Here is a 17,277-nt window from a genome sequence, read left to right as displayed (position 1 = left end):
GGAGGCACAGCAGGAGAAACCCTGAGTAAAATGCAGTGTGAGCACATACCCACAGACACCCAGAAGCATTGCATCCGTGTCATCTTAAGGGCATATTTAGCTCTTGTGAAAGAGCAATTAAAAAAAAAAAAAAAATCAGTACTTTTCTATTTCTCTTGTACATCCATTCAGGATCTTCTGAAGACAATATATGGGTAAATTCCCTGTGGAATGACCAGAAAAGGCCAGAGATCTCTAGCGTCTGTAACAGAACACTGTGCTTGAGAGAATACAAGTGTTCCTATAGCCTGAGCTAACATCTCTAATAGAGTGTTACTTCCAGGCCACCATTATCCACAGACATCTCTTAATATCTCCTGGTTTCTGCTGTAGATGTGCTTCAAACTATCATTCTTCTCTCTCTGACTACTTTTTTGGTAATGATGTGAAAAAATGACACAGGAGGGAAACAGTAGGGCTTTGCAGCAGCAAATGAAAAGTGGCTGGAGAAGATCCTCATTATTTTAAGACTATGCATATTTTGACTTTCTCCTGTTTTAAATGGTGTGCTCCAGAGGGACATAAGGAGGCAAGGCTGAAAAAGGAAGTAGGATTGGCAAGAAATTCTACTCTAGCACCCCCTTTCACCCTCCCAGGGCAGGATCAGACCTTATGTTAAGAAGTTTACCAAAGTCATATTTCTCAATGGAAACATCTTTGTATTACCTCATGCTTTTTACAGGTTCTTCCTCTAAGTATAATGAATATTTATGCCATAGTATATTAACATGCATTTCCTCCAGGAGCTTGATAAATTACGCATTAACATAACTGTTTTAAATCCCTCTCACACCAAACAGCACTTAGGACTCATCTACCGCTATTGCTCTGTAACACACTCTTGCATAAGTATTAACAAAATTTACTTAAATGCAGTAACTATTTTAGAAAAGGATGGATAGGACAAGGTAGGGAGTTCTCATTTTCACATGAATTCAGCTGTTTTTTCTAGTTTCAGAGTCTTATCCTACTTGGCTAACAGTATTAATACACATGCTGGAAAAAGTACTTGGCTGATGATTCTTTCTAAGTCAATGATATTACACAAGAAACCATGTAACAATTGCAAGATGAAAATTGATTCAAAGATATCACAAAAAATACACTGAATTAATTAATCTTCAGAAAAAAATAAATATATATAAAGACACATCTGAGATCTCCAGCACATACTTTTAAAAGCAGTTTGCAGATTTCATATTTTCCTTTTGCTGCTGCTTCATGTAGAGGAGTAAATTTCCACAGGTCTGCCACGTTGACAGAAGCACCATGCCTCACTAAGAGTTCAGCCACTTCGTAGTGTCCGTAAGAACAGGCATTGTGCAGGGGTACTAAGCCACTAATCAAAGAGAAAGCATTAATAGCTAGAGAGTAAAATCCTATATGCAATTAGTAGATAAAGCTCCCACTTTCACTGGCATTATTGTTATCTTTCAGTCTTCCCAGTTTTTATGGTTTTATTTTTTCTATTTAAAAAATCAATTAAAACTTAATTATCCTCCTTCAGTTCTCATCCACAAGACTTTTAAATACTTAGCAAGCCCCAATGTTACTGCTTCCACAAGCAACTCCAATGCTGTTAATAACAGACAAAAATGTAATTGCAAGACTCACAGTTATTCTGAGTCCAGATATTTGAGTGCAAATTTCAAAAAGATATAATGTTTGTGTTTGAAGTGCAGTAATTAGTAAGTACTGCACATCTGATAGATATAGAAAGATACCCAAACACTTCTTCCAGGATAAGCCTGAAAATCCAGTATTGGAAATTTATTATCCCCCACCCTGAACTAATATATGAGTAACAGAGTGAACATAACCACAGCTGCTTCACAATTAATGCAAAAACGTGTAAATGGTTAATATAATTTAACTGAATATTAATTGTAAAAATAAGTAACTTAGTAATAAAAGCTAACAGAATTAGAAAAAATGACCAGAGATAACCCTTGTATTTTACCCCATTTTATTAAAAACTAATTTTAGATCACCTAAAACAAGTTAATGGCTGCTTTTAAGCAAAACAAAGTCTCCAAAATGGGCAAAAAGGAGCAGAAAAGTATCATGTATTACAGTGCCAGGTATGTACTTGATAATGGCTTTTCCAGAAAGCAAAGTATATGTAATGGTCTATAAATCTCCCTACAGCACAGGAACAATGCAGAACAAGAAGGAAAGAGAAAAGTTTTCAAGAGAAAAACATGATGGTCACTGAAATCTTAAGCAAAATGAATAGGTGGGATATAGAGAACACTGACAGAGAACAGCAAAACTGATCATGGAATAAAATGTACCCTTTATCTTTGGCATGCACATCTGCTCCATGGTGCAAGAGATACTCCACCACTGACACGCGGTTATATCCTGCAGCAAAGTGCAGTGGTGTTGAATGACGGCCTTCCAGATCTCTGCAGTTCACATTCTGAGGGCTGCAAAGTTGCTGTGAAGACAAAACAACCCAAAATCTAGTACAAAACTAACAAATAAGGAACTCCTCAAAAGCAAACAGCAACAACAAAACACAAAACAAGCAAACCTAAAAGAAAATAACTAAATTACTATCTTCAAAGACACCAAAACAAAATTTGATCCACTTATATTACACAAATTTTTTGAAGTATCAGGAAATTTCTTTCCACTTACACGAAGTTAAAAAAATAGCAGCTCTAAATTTACAGCTGGAAGTACTCCTATAACAAAGACTTAAATGATGGAAGCAATGTGAAGATATTCCTAATGTATAAGAAAGGGTGAACTTCTACATCATCAAGTATCATGTTCAAGGCCATGTAACTTTCTCCAGATATATTATCATTTCTGGCCTATACTGCCTTCAGAAAACTAGAAAGATATAGATTAGCAGTCAAAAGAGCTGCTGGTGCACAAAACTGCTGCTGTTTGAATATTAATGTATATCATGTTGAAGTTCAAGGTGGGAAATTATGAACAACAGTCTATCAGCAGGCTGTTTTGTCCACAGACCAAGCATCAAAAACAAGATCAAACCTTCCTGTGATGCTGGGATTCCATGGCCTGACCCTTCACCTTCAGATTAAGGATGGTTTAAAACATGGAGTCTGCTACCTATTAACAGCATTTGCTTGCCATCCAATTGAATCATGCACTGAGGGCTTATTTCTACTAAACTGTGATTCTGAGAATCACAGGATCTGCTTCAAAGAATTATGGCTACATCTGAGTCCATCGAAGACATGACTGTGTGAAGGACCAGCAAAATGAACAAGAAACTCAAGAGAAACACACCTCAGTACATCTTAATGTACTACTTTCTACAAGAAAAACAAAGAAAGATCCATGACTTTGCATTTTTAATGATTTACCATCCATTGGACACTGGTTCCACAACTTATGTAGCAGGGGCTTCCACAAGCCTTGCATAGCAATGCAAAGTAGAAAATTCACATAACTGCTCAAACCTACCTTCACAGTTTCCAAGTCTCCAGCTTTGGATGCTTCTAACAAACGATAATCCACATCAGATGTGCGCACAGGTGTACTTTCTACATAGGAAAAAGATGATTTAGGATTACTTAGGATACTTAAGTTGTATTAACTTGTGCTCAACATATTTCCCAAACTGGGGGGTGAAGTTGGTCTGTTGTTACTTGCAAAAATGTAGTTGCGGATGTGATAAGTTCATATTGCCGAAATGTCTGAATAAGGAGCTTTAGTTTTTTTGGGCAAATCAGTCAGATTTTGACTCTAAAGCTGACATTATTCTGCCAACACTCCTCTCTCAATCCATATACATACACTCGTGCACATTTTAACAGGTAATGCTACCCATGTAACCAGCTACATCTCAGACATGGGTACGCTTCAAAACAGTCCTTCTTTGCACTGCTGTAAAATGCTTTTTCCTTATTTGGTCCTGTTTTAAGAAAATATTGTTGAAAATACAAGAGGAAATGGGAGTTTCTAGCTACCACGTGTCTTCTCATCTATCTGGATATCTGCCTTTGTTTGACTACCTGCACATCTCATTGTGAGTTACTTGCTCTGTAGTAGCTATTGATGCAATTATTCTTCTCTGTACTTGCAAAAATTCAAATGTAGTGTGGGTAAGAGAATGCAAACCATTAAGCACTTATATGAAAAATAGTGGCACTCTCTTCAAATATCTATTCATCTTTTTAATGCATGATATAATCAAATTGTTTTCTAAGCACTATCCAGAGCACTTTTACAATAAAATCTTTTTCTACTGGAGAAGCAAGAGATTTAAAGTAAAAGTTCAAAGAGTTTAACAATTATCAGTGTTTTTCTGCCAGTAATACTTTGCTTGTCTTGCTACTTGCTACTACTGTAGTACGGAGTACCTAACAGGCTGGCTGATGCAGGAGAAAAGGTTTCTTACATGCTCAGCAATATTCCAGTTGCCTTGGAACTTGTTACCAAAAGCATCTCAAACTCCCTACATGTGCCTTCCTACAATCTCCTTGTACAGCAGCATGTTCTAGATCTACAAGATGATTATTTTCTTCCTGATTTGCACGTCACTGAACTAAGCAGAGCTATTTATTTATTTTCTGAGAAGTGTCACACAATACATACTGTAGTTGTGTGCACTTGATGGCAGAAAGGAGAGATAACAAAACTAGTGCAAGTCTCTTGCACTGAGAAAGAAAGAATATTCAAAGCTGTAATGGCAGAAGCTGAAGTTCAAATACACAGGCCTTTACTTTTACCCACCACTTAATATCTGTTGCACAGCTTCATTTCCCATCTGTGCTGCTGTGAAGCCTTGCAAAGAGATGATGGAGGGATCAGAGCCATAACTCAGCAACAGCCGGCAGGTTTGCAAGTGCCCTGCTAATGCAGCCCTGTGCAATGCTGTTTGACCAAGTGTGTCCAGTGCATTCATCTGAAAAAGCAGCAGTAATATAAAACAAAGCACTGTTGTAATTAGAAGGCTGCACCTCTCCCTGTCCTTAATAAGAAGAGCAATAAGAATTTTCTGGCATACAAATTTATCTATCAATTCTTCTGCACTGTAATTAAACAAAACCAAGTGCAAAATAGGCAAACACTTCAGAGGAAAAATAATTTATCACAGATGTTTTCCTGCCTTTAACAACATAGGTTCTTTTCTTGCATGGCTAACAGACAACACAAGATCCCCTAAAACCATACTTTAAATAATGATCAAGCTTTTGACAAATTTGATGAAGACTAACCTTGTGCAAGAAAAGAAAAACTATCACAGGAGGAGAAAGAACTAACTTGACATAAATTGTTACCAAACAATTCAAAGATCTTGTAGCTTTTAGGAAATTACCATCCATCATTGTCAGAAGAATAACTCAACATTACTCACTGCCAAGAATTAATGCAAAGACAAAGATGTCAAATTAAGAATTCTATGAAGGAGTGGGGGGAAAAATAGTTGGATACAAACATTTCCTCCTTACTTTTTGTGCCTTTACATTAATGTTAAATATGACTGGATAAAATTCTTCTCAATATAAGGCTCTATAAAGAGGCAAAATGGAGCATCATTTTCAAAGAGTATGATATAATAGATACACATTCATTTGTCAAGATCTAACAGAGCAGCTAAAGAACTAGAAGTATCTCTCCCAGAGCACTATCAAAAAATGGAAGAGAATGATTGAGTTTTAAAAAGTGGAAAAACACCCCCACAAAAATAACCTTTCAAGAAGATACTCTGTACTTAGCAACTATTCATGACAAATTTAAATGCAAATGCCCAACAGCTTTTTTACCACTTTATGAAATACAGAGCTACTATATATTCTCTACAAGCAACTCAGAACCTGTTATCTGTTTCTAAGCCTACAGACTGCAGGCTGTGAACTGCATGCATAATAAACTCTGCTACTGCATAAAACTCACCTTTATACCTTCTCAAAATCTTTGTGGTTACAGCAAACAAAGGTTTCACTTGCTATTTCTCACCTAAAATGGAGCATGTAAACCCTGCTACCCTTCTTGTGAAACCAGTGAAAAAGCATTTTGGTTAAGACACATATTCTATAACTAAATTAAATTTAACTCAAAGTAAATGAAATTAACTTTGTAAAGATCTACTACCCGATAGGGTAAAAAAAACTAAGTAAAATACCCGCAATAGTGCAATATCAAGTCACAAAAAAGAACAAAGAACAACCAAATAAACAAAGAGGAGTTTGTTTTGATATTGTCTGAAATTATTTGACAGACTGATTAAGCAGGAATTTCTTAGATCACAAATCCCTCTTGCAGCAAGACAGATAGGAGAATAAGTCCTGAGAGAATAGGTTTGTTTCTTCTAACTGTGCTCAGTTCATGCCACTCTAATGGGATTGCCCTAAAAGTTTTGTTTCAAATAAAAAACTTACTGCTATCATAAATATTAACAAGATGCTGAATGTCCCAAATCCATCTTTTTTTCACATTATGACCTGCATCTGTTTCAGGACACCAGATGCCTTTCACCACTTATGAGGGCACAGAAGTAAGCAGAATTCTGGGGCTACACATATTTAATGATGGTAAAGGCAGAATTAAATTAAATTTGTGGATTCTCAAAGTAGCTGATAACACTCCATTCATCCCAGAAAGAAAATAATAAGCAATGTATTCTTAAATATTGAATTCCTGTGTTAAACAGGCCTGTTTGCTGCAATAGCAGCAAGGCACTCATTTGATACTGACTACATCCCTGGAAAAAATGTTAATATTCATTTGAAAAGAACACTGTCAGAGTCATCTGAGTCATCATCTCATGTGTCTTATCCAGATCACTCTTCACCTCTAAACTATTATCTTCCCAGCAATCAATTCTTCTGGCAGAAGAACATCAGCCATTTGAAGAAATATCTGCTTACTTCTGAGACAAAAAGGGCTGCAGCTGACAGAGGGATGCATGCACCAAATGCAGCTGCTCTTTATCCCAGGAGCAGAGTTAGGCTTTGCCGGACAATTTCATTGAGAGTATGTTCTAATTAAGAATTTGATTTGGGGCAGATCTTCTCTCACCAATAATTCACCACTTCTCTAAAACCAACCAAAGAATATACTCCAATAAGGCTTAAAGCAAGAGGACTTATTTCCAAATGAAAACCAACTTAAGCACTGAAAATTGAAATACAAAACTGAGAATTAAGTTTTATAAAAATCAAACCTGGTAAGACACATGCCTGGGTTAAACAATGTTCAATACCAGGTCCAAAACCATGTGCCATTTCAAACTCAAAGCTAAAGTCTAAACTCTGTTTGACAAACTGTGAAATATGCAAGGTGTACTGCTTTGATTGTGTCCTGATATTGTTCCAGCTGCACTTATTTAAAAAAAAAAAGAGAAAAGTATCAATTTGGTACCCCTTATAAGCAGTCTGAAATTAGAAGGCTGCAGCTCTGAATTATCTTGCAGACAAGTTTTCTGCAAGGAGTTAAAAACGACAGGTTTGACAGCTTTTATTCTGTAGCACACTGGCTCTGGATCCAATTTCTTTGCCTTTTAGATTGAAAGCATTCATTCTACTGCTCAAAATGCAATGTAAAAGCTGAATTCAGTTATCAATTGAAAAAAGTTTTTAAGTAAGGGTTTCCAGAGAAAGATACTGTCCTATTCAGTATTTTCCAATGAAGACTTCCTTCTGTTCTTTCCTGTTTCTCCCTTAATTTCCTCTTCTCCATCCTGAACAGACACAGTAGAGAAATGTAAATGGTCATGAATTATCACACACTACTGAGATTTCCCCTTCCCTCACTGCTGCTCTCTTGGAGCAGTGTACACAGTTACGGCAACATTCCCTTGGCTGTCAGGTACTTGTGGCAGCACAACAGCTTGGATCTGTTCAGGAAACATTTTTTGCAAGACTTCACAATCATATTGGCTTTCTATCAAGATCAAATTCCCTAAGTATTCCTCCTGCTTCTTGACACTACAAACAGCACCACAAAAAGCAACAGTTTCCAAGCACCACCATTTTCTCAGTAAAATCTTTCTGAAAGATGTACATTCTAAAAATCACATGTGAAACTTGTGCTCTGCCAGCAATTCCACATCACAGTATCATTCCCTGCATTTCAAGTTTATAACTGCTCTCCTCCTGCATTAATTCTGAAGACAAGCTTGCAGTATGCCTTGTGTCTTGTTGTTTAACAATAAATGTAGGAGTGAAGAAGCACTGGTGACAATTTCAAGATTGGTTAGCAGAAAAAAGCAGGAAAAAAAGGGGTCAGTTTTACTCCGAAAGCTCCTATAGAATCCAGTCAGATGTTCCACAATCACCTCTTCTGCATAAAATCTTATTATTAAGGTCAGGATGTTTGGATGTCTAAGCAGTGAGAAAAGCTGAAGCAGTCATTCAGAACAGATCATACAGTTCTTTATGTTGTTAACCATCATGGTCTAGAATCTGTTACATTTCTGAAAGGCAATTTAATTTTTCAATTCTTACTGTTCCCTGAAAATATCATACCTCTCCCTGAAATATTGGAAGTGAATGTTACACAACAAGGTTATTAAAAAACATTTCGTTTTGTTGCATGGGTCCAGATAGATGGTAAACATTTACAAATCTATGATCACAAAAAGCTGGCAACATAGTACTCCAATGCATGGAAATAAATGTATTATGCAAAGATGCATAAAGTAATATCCTCACAGCACAGCAGAATGAATTAGTTTCTGCTACCATCATGAATAGCGACATCTCTCTGACATGACCTTACAAAGGCTCATTTTTCTCTTGCAGAAGAATAGCTTCAACAATATCCTTTAGAGGCATACCATAATTAAAGAGCATTCATGACATCTCTGCACTTGCCAAAGTGAACTTGTACACTTGCAGGTGCTTCTTTCCAACAATCCTTCCAGTTCAGAAAATACTCTAGTCCTTTACTCTGCACTGCTAGAAAGCTGAGTGTCTTTCTAAACACATTAATTTCCCATGTGTCTATAAATCTGGACAAGAACTTAGGCATATGAAGTATCCAATTACATAGAAATACAACAAAACAGGACGAAATTAATTTTTTTCACTAGTTCACCACCTTAAAATTATTTTTTAAATTAAAAGATTTTTATAATCTTCAAAGATAAAATCATGGCATTTGAATATCTGATCACAGGTCTAATAAAAATTGTTTATGCTATTGAAGATGCTCTGCTTTTATTTTTCATAATTATTTAAATTATTTTCATATTTATTTTTCATACTGTGACAATATTCAACATCAAATACGCAGTGGTGTGAAATGCCGTCTCACACAAACAGGGCAGGCAAACAAGGAAAAACTGGCATTTAAAACCACAAATATTTATGTTCAACATTCTTGAAGAAAATTCTAAGAAATCCCAAGGTTTCTCACCTCTTCTTTAAACTGAGAGTCAACTTCCGCAAACTCAAGTACCATACTAATGAAAACATCTTCTATGGAAGCTGTTGTTTAGACATAATATGTTGATGTGCAACTAATGTGCACAAGGACTTTTTCACAGTTCAAACTAGGAACCTAGTCTGTGCTGTCAGTAAGGGCCAGCAAGACACACCAAAATAAGCAATTTATAGTTAATTGCTTGCCAGTAGGTTAATTCTTGCTAATATAAATCACAGAATATCCTGAGTTGGAAGGGACCCATCAGGTTTATTGTCTGCATAGAACACCCCAGGAGTCACACCGTGTGCCTCAGAGCATTGTCCAAACAACTGAACTCTGTCAGGCTTGGTGCTGCGACCACTTCCCTGGGGAGCCTGTACCAGTGCACAACCTGCCCTGGGTGAAGAACGTTTTCCTGATATCCAACCTAAACCTCCCCTGACACAACTTCATGCTGTTCCCTCAGGTCCCTCAGGGCAGGAGGGCGAAGAGATCAATGTTCTCAGATGTTCTTTCAGTAAAATAAGTCTCAATCAAGCACATGTTATTCAAGCAGTCCTTCACTGTTTATTATCATCTAACTTACTTCAATTAGCAAATTTACACAGTGATAAATAACATTATGGATAATGAAATCCATCTGAAAGACCACAAACAATCCCTTTTTCATCCCAAATTCCCTAAAGTAGTCTTTATCATGCTTTAGGTCTTTCCATAGAACAAGAAAAGGCTACATATACATACTTCATTGTAGGTGAACTCATTTTTGCTGCCTGACGCAGATTCTCTTCGTGAAAACTGAAGAATTTCCTATAAAATGCTAAAACAATCACAAATTATTTTCAATGTACAGAACTTTATATGACTTTGTCTCCTAAAGCTATTTTTGATGATTATTTTGTGGAACAGTTTGCCTTTTGTCATGAAATATCAGAAGAAGAAAGTTCTACTTTCTTTGAAGCCCTAATTACATATTTTTTTCCAAATTGTTACTCTCTCAGTAATCAGTAGTGCTTTCCAGAAGAGAGATTAAAGCTGACTTTAACAGTGCCTCTCCTGTGACAGAAGAAATGGCTGCAAAGTAAAAAACCCTACATGGTAGGTAGGTGTCATCCATACACACTTCAGTAAGCATTTTATGTAAGATCACAGTGGAAATTTTTATTTTAGTTTATTTTATTTTCAAAAAATAAATGGAATTACTGAATTAGATGGAATAACTGAAAATTTTGAGAAGGAGAAGGCTGCGTGGTGACTGACTGTGGGGTTATTTTGTTATGCTCTTTGCATTAATAATCTTGGCACAGGAGAATTATGCTAAAGGGCACAAATATAAAATATCAGCAAAATCAAGATTCTTTGCACACCGCAGGATTACAGGAAGGATCTGTACTACTGTCTCATGTCAATTAAAAAGACAAATATGATCCCAGTATGCATCAGTCAGGTACTTAAAACAGAGATACGGAAGTGCCAACAAGAAAGGCAGTGGGCAATTAATTTGATTCTTGTTGCCTGAATTCCAAGATTTCCTCTGGTGCTAGTAAAGAGAAGGGGTTACAAGGATGAACAGGAAAAGGAAAAGTTCCCTTATAAGGGAAGATTAGGTGTTTGAGGCTTTTGGCCTACCAAAACAAAGTCTAAGAAGAATCAGTTTGTTGACTGCAAATACATCACTGAAGGAAGTATCAAATAAGAAGAGAGGTATTTAAAAAGCAGGAAGGTGTATTTCAGAGAACAAACTGATCTTCACTGGGAGGTTGCTATTTCAGAGGGACTAGATTCACCAGCTCATGAGAACCCTCTCTTGTAAAAAATACAACCAGATATGATCAAAGAGCTTAATATACCTGATTACATTTTATGAAGTAACTAAAATTCAAGACACAGAAAGAGAAAACACAAAGGCAAAACTTCCAAACACACAACATCAAAAAACATCAAAACCTGTATCATGCTTCAGGAATGAAAGTTGCCATGTCACAACAGTCAGAAACGAAGAAAATCCATGTCAAGAGTATCTGATGAGCTGAATGTTTCCAGTCAAAGTATGAGCAAGAGGTCAAATGATAATATACAAGTAAGACAAACATTTTAGAGTGATTAAGTATGCCTAGTTAACTAACTAATACTCTTGAGCATATCCCATCTGGGAACTTCAAAGTGCCTCATAAAGCCTTAATGATCTATCTCTCATTAAAAATTATAGGTCCTTTATTTACTGTTTTACAGCAAAGAAACTGTGGACACTGATCCACTGCAGTATGGAAATATGCACTTAATATGAATTTTGATGAATTTCCTGCCATGCACTTAAGTGCTTTGCTAAATCATAAATGTCAATAGCCCATCCTCAGAATAACACAGGATATCGGATATGAAAGAAGAATGAGGTTTAATGATCACCATGTCCCTCTATTTGCATACTGTTGATGGAATAAACAACAGAACACACCAATCAGCGACATTCTGTAGATAACTGTGCACCACTCAGCACCATTAGTCAATCCACAAGTAAATCATGATTTAGGAATCCCTGCTTCAGGAGATAAAAGAATTACAAGCTATCATCAGAACGCGCTACTGACAAAATAAAATGGGTCCATTATAGTAAGGGTGCCATCTTTGAGCCTACTCCTAACCTGACTACAACTGAGACAGATTTTCAAGGGAGCACTAATTTAAATAATGAGAGTATAGTAGCAGCACATAGAAGGTCCATGCACTTCAAAGCAGGTAGTACTTTGGTATGAGTAGATTTGAAACTCCAGCATGTCCAGTTCAGTGCCTACCCAAATACCAGCACTGAATTCCAGTGCAACAGCAGATCTATAAAATTATGAGGTATCTGTTCCTATGGCAAAATGAATTTTTACTTTCAGAGCATAGGTATGCTACTAAGAGTGAATCTGGAAAAATAATAACCAATAGCTTTAATGACTATAATCAAGAATTTTGACCCTGCTTTCCCCCTTAGGCAAAACTTAGTAGTCATCAGTGCATTAGGACTCTCAAATATGATCAACTCTGCTGTGGTATTGTTGTTAAGCTATTTTATGATGTCACTGAAGTACTGTGGAAGTGAATCAGAAATCTGGCAGTGAGCTCTCATATAGGCTTATAAATTAAAATCCATAATTTCAAAATAAAAACAACTGTGCATACAACTACATTGTTCATACCTCCTATTACAGCAAGAATGAAGCTTGATCATTATTAGAGGCAATAACATAATACAGGAAATGAATTCTTCATTTCTAGTTCTCTGAATGAAGAAGAAGACTTAAAAAGAGTAATCTGAGCCCCATTCAAAGCAAAAACAAGGAGATCTTTTATATTTTAGCCAATGCAAAGAAAGTATCTCTCAAGAAGAGTTTTTGAGAAAATTAAGTAGTGATCTATATCATTACCACGAATAGTAATTACCATGGCTAAAACTTGTAGAAAGATCATTCTGAAACACTTCTGAAAGATGGCTAAACCACATTCTAAATAAAGTTGGTTATACCTTTCTCTGCCTTTAATAACTTGCTGAAAAATGTGTTTCTAAGCAAGCTTCACCACAAGCTCACAAATTACTTAGGTCAGCACTTATCAATAGCTGAAGGGCACAGCCAAAGAATCTTACCACAATAATAAGAAGCAAGCAAGGGCTAAAGAATACTCAGCATTAGAATACTAAACTCTGTGTCAGTATCCTCAGCCATTGGATATTTTCAAGCAAACAAGATAAATCAACATAAGACATGCAGATAATCACATTTATTAGAAATTATATTATGTATTATAGAAATAGCTATCATAAAAACTTACGTGGTATATAATCAACATAACCCTTCTTCTTGCCCTATGTCTTAAATAAAATACATGCAAGTAAATTTACCTTTGCTCCATGTTTATGCAGAACTTCCATGACATCATTATGAGCTTTTTCAGCTGCAACATGTAAAGGTGTCATGAAACTAGAGGGGGAAAATAAAAAGTGATATATTAGTTTCACATTATTTTCTGTCATTTTCACATATTTTCTGTCATTTCACAGTATGACAGAGGCCTTTGGAAAACTCTAACATTTCAGAAACCTACTCTTTGTTTTTCTCATTTACATTTGCTCCTTTCCTAAGCAATAGTTCTGTAACTTGTTTCCTCTTCGGATGCAAAGCAGCCACAGCACAGTGCTGCAAAAAAAAAAAAAAAAAAAAAGCATATTTCAACTACACAGATAATAAAGAGCTTTAAAGATACATTACTTCATCCCTTAAATTATTCTGCTAAAATCAGACCACAAAATTTACAAATAGAACTCATCATACTGAACAAAATACACGTTAGTAATCAATGCAAAATTATTCTACTGAGAGGAAAACAAATTTTAAATTTGTCACTTAGGAAAAAAGCAGTATGGTCCCAACTATATTAACCAGATATCAGGACAAAGCTGACACATAATAAACAAAGGAGGGAAAGACACAGAGTTTGAAACAGCCTAACTTTTTACAGAGGGTCTCCAAAGGGGGACTGTAAGGATTCTGCTACAAGTCAAATTGACAGCACTTGAACATCACTTTGTTTCTTCTGTTTCAATGCATACTGACCTTGTTAATGGCCATTCGTGTCAGGGGTGTAAAGATCAGTCCGAAGTTTCTCTGATCTGCCTCACAACCATCATCAGAGACTGAGACCCCAGGACCCCACCACCCGCTCTGGACCTGAGTTCTGGCCTGGCCAAGGTGGATGCTTGCCAAGGGACTGTTTGTAGGTGTTCTTGCTGCTTGCCATGGTATGCTGCTCTCGAGCAGGGTACTAGTTATAGCGCCCTGTTCCTGCACCTGTTTCTTGGGCAAAGATTTCTGAATGCAATAGTCCATAAATCTCCCCACCTTTTGGCCAGAGGCCACTCACTTTGGAAAATTACTATAAAAAGTGACTTTCTCAAAGAGACTCTGAGATCTCTTTCTCCCCGACTGATGGAAGACATGTCTATCGTCAGATGACTCGAGGATGATGTCTCTTCTGTTGATAGCTACATCCCCATCCCCCCCCTCTCTCTCTCTCCTCTTTTACTTTGTTTCCTTTATCTCTCTCTCTCCTCTATCACAAAACTAAGTTGTTGGCACACAATAAAGTGCATTGCTGTTTGCTGCAGAATATAATTTGAGTCCCTTGCTGTTTGTCTTTTGCACCCTGGGGTCAAATGAACCATCATGACTCTCGCTCGGGTTGAGTGGATTTTGACAGCACCCAACTACAGATTACGTAATAAGCAAACCAGCTTACATTTCTCTTAGAGTACCTTTTTTCCCATGCTATGAGAAAGATACATGCTTCAACACAGGGCTTCTCAATGCTCATGCCTGCCCTTGTGGGACCACACAGTCCTTTGCTAGGTGTAACTATTCTCCTAAATGTGGCTGGCTTCTGTTGGTTTCTCAACAGTGGCCCTACCAATGCATTCCTAAAGCCTGGAATTACCACCATGGTTCCATATAAGATTGAACACCCAGCTTTAATATCAAGTCCAGAAATGCTTATTTCAAGTTTGGACATCTCAAGATAGCAGACTATGAGAAACAGAAGAAACTTTTGGATTTTTCTGTTTATATCTTTACCCACATTTAAACATCCATAAAATGCAGTAAGTCTCCTGGAAGAGTTCTCTAACTTTACAATAGCAAAGTTATAGCCTTTACAATTAGACAGACCCCAAACCCAATACTAATAGGTAGCACTAGTACCAATAAACATCTTTTGTCCAGTTTCAGCCATCATTATGAAATAACTTTCACTCAAGCTTCCGCATTACTGTTAATCAGTAGAGCACACTCAAATTTTGTAAAGGCAAGCTTTGTAAATAAACATTAAGATCAACTTTTACTCTGAGAGCATTTTTAAGGCTTTGCAGAAAATATCCTGTCTCTATTTCCTGTCTATATGACAAACAAGCCCTAAAACACACAAATTATTGCCAAACCTCAAAGAAACACTAAAACCTATGTCAGGTGCTTGCTTTGGCATTTTGGCTAATACAGCAGAGACCCCAGCAGCCCTTGGAAAATGTTATCATGCTTAGGGCAGGAATAGCTCTGTTAGATTACACATAACCTCATCTGATCCTGGAAGCCAAGTCCTTTCATTTGGACTAGAGATGATCTGGAAATCATATGTACACCAGCCAAAAACTGAAAAATCACAATGAAGCACTTAGCAAACAGTGAAGCAAATACATCAATAGAGCTAAAATATCCCATTTGGTCCATCTGTCTCTGCAGAATCAGCAGGCAAAAAAGAGCAAAGAACATCACAGGACTACGAAGTGATCATTACACAGATAAAGAGATGCCACATAGCAGCAGCTGATAGACTCAGAAAGAAAAGGATAACATCATCCCAAATTTCACACTGTCTTCACATTCAGCCTATAAACCTCTCTTCTCTACCTTGCTTCTAATATCAGGCGAGGATGCTGAGTCCTCTGCAGAGGAAACAGAGAATATGGATGCTATGTTCTGATCACAATCATAAAGTTTCCAACACTAAATATGCAGTTGCATGCCTGCAGCTGAGACCTGCCACTGGGAAGAAAATGTTCCATTGAAATAAAGTATCATAATTATAGCAGTTTTAATAATACCATCAGTCAGCTTCAAAGTCTTCACTACATTTGGGATACTGGTGTTCTTTGCTTCCACCGTTTCTTTAAACAATTAAATAAGAGCAGGATAATGCCAAGAAAGTCTCAAAATAACCTTGTTTCTATAGCTAATGTGGTATTGTCAGAACTATTCCAAACCTGTAAGACCCTGTGATACACACCTATTTTCACCACAATTTTATGTATCCTACAAAGAAAATTTGTAATTCAAGTTTGCTCACATTAAACATGAAGGAAACACTGGGCTACAGAAATAAAATTTAACCCCATAAAAAAACCACAGACTAACAGAAAAAGAGGTTTATAGGAAAAAATGCAAGAGAAATGAAAAATGAACAGGTGAGGAGTGGCTGGAGAGTTCTGGAGAGCAGAAGGAAAGAAAAAGGTGATACAATAAATTTTATTATGTTTTTTCTATAATGGAGATTTTATTTCAGTATAGAAAGTGTTCAATGTCAAATTCTTAATCTGAGATGATGAATGAATTTGCATAGTGTAGAAATAAAACTCATTGACTCCAGGCTACCAGCACATTTATCATAAAACAAATTGATTGATTGTATAATCTCACCAGTGCAGTCTCATGTGACTGTGGCTGCTTAAAATTAATGATCTCCAAAGCAAGTGTCTTTTTCACTTTGGCTAGGTCTGCCTCTCTGGCTGCTTGCAGAAGAGAGTGTCCTTTGAATTCGTCTGTTAGAGGAAAAAAGACATGCTTAATATTCAGCGAAATGTCACCTTTATAAATGTTAGTGCAGAAAGACAGCTATACTCCATTGAGAGAAAACAGGAGTACTTCTGCAAGTCTTTGGGTGGCAGCTGACCTGAGACACAGAACATGAAGAGCTTTGCTGAAACCAAAGGGGCATGCTAAAGGAGAGGGGAAGTTACTCCTTGAGTTAAATCCTTACAGCTTGTTCCCCTTTTATCTTTCACCCACTTGACATTAAATGCATATGTGACCTCTACATTACCCACATCTGTGTTCAAATGAGCACAATGCTATGAGATATTCTTAAGAAAATAAAGCATTACAGTTATATGCCAAAAACTTTATTGTATCTGCATGACAAATAATTCACTGTAAAACCTAAGTATATATATAACTTCTATAGAATTATAAATATCAACAATAACAACAAAACACACAATAATACATACATAAAATTTAAATAAAAAATACTAAACTATTGTTCTTAAAGAAGGCTAACTAGGAAAGCATTTGAAGCCAGTCT

General features: G+C 36.6%; 1 protein-coding gene across 2 annotated transcripts in view; it reads right to left on the bottom strand.

Moving 5' to 3' along the window:
* TNKS (tankyrase) overlaps positions 1-17,277 on the bottom strand; it is a 142,221-nt gene that overhangs the window by 21,720 nt on the left and 103,224 nt on the right. Inside the window, exons 9-15 of one of the 2 annotated variants that reach the window (XM_079305369.1) lie at positions 16,614-16,735; positions 13,477-13,568; positions 13,274-13,352; positions 4,756-4,924; positions 3,481-3,560; positions 2,334-2,479; positions 1,213-1,378 (exon numbers count right to left, since the gene is read on the bottom strand). In XM_079305369.1, the coding sequence (XP_079161495.1) occupies positions 1,213-1,378; positions 2,334-2,479; positions 3,481-3,560; positions 4,756-4,924; positions 13,274-13,352; positions 13,477-13,568; positions 16,614-16,735 (854 nt within the window). Of the gene's footprint in view, positions 1-1,212; positions 1,379-2,333; positions 2,480-3,480; positions 3,561-4,752; positions 4,925-13,273; positions 13,353-13,476; positions 13,569-16,613; positions 16,736-17,277 lie in introns of both variants that reach the window. The other variant, XM_079305368.1, reaches the window with a different exon arrangement.

This window comes from Erithacus rubecula (assembly GCF_903797595.1).
Source record: "Erithacus rubecula genome assembly, chromosome: 5".
NCBI classification, from domain to species: Eukaryota; Metazoa; Chordata; class Aves; order Passeriformes; family Muscicapidae; genus Erithacus; species Erithacus rubecula.
Note: the sequence above shows the minus strand (reverse complement) of the source record. Positions and strands in the feature narration are given on the sequence as shown.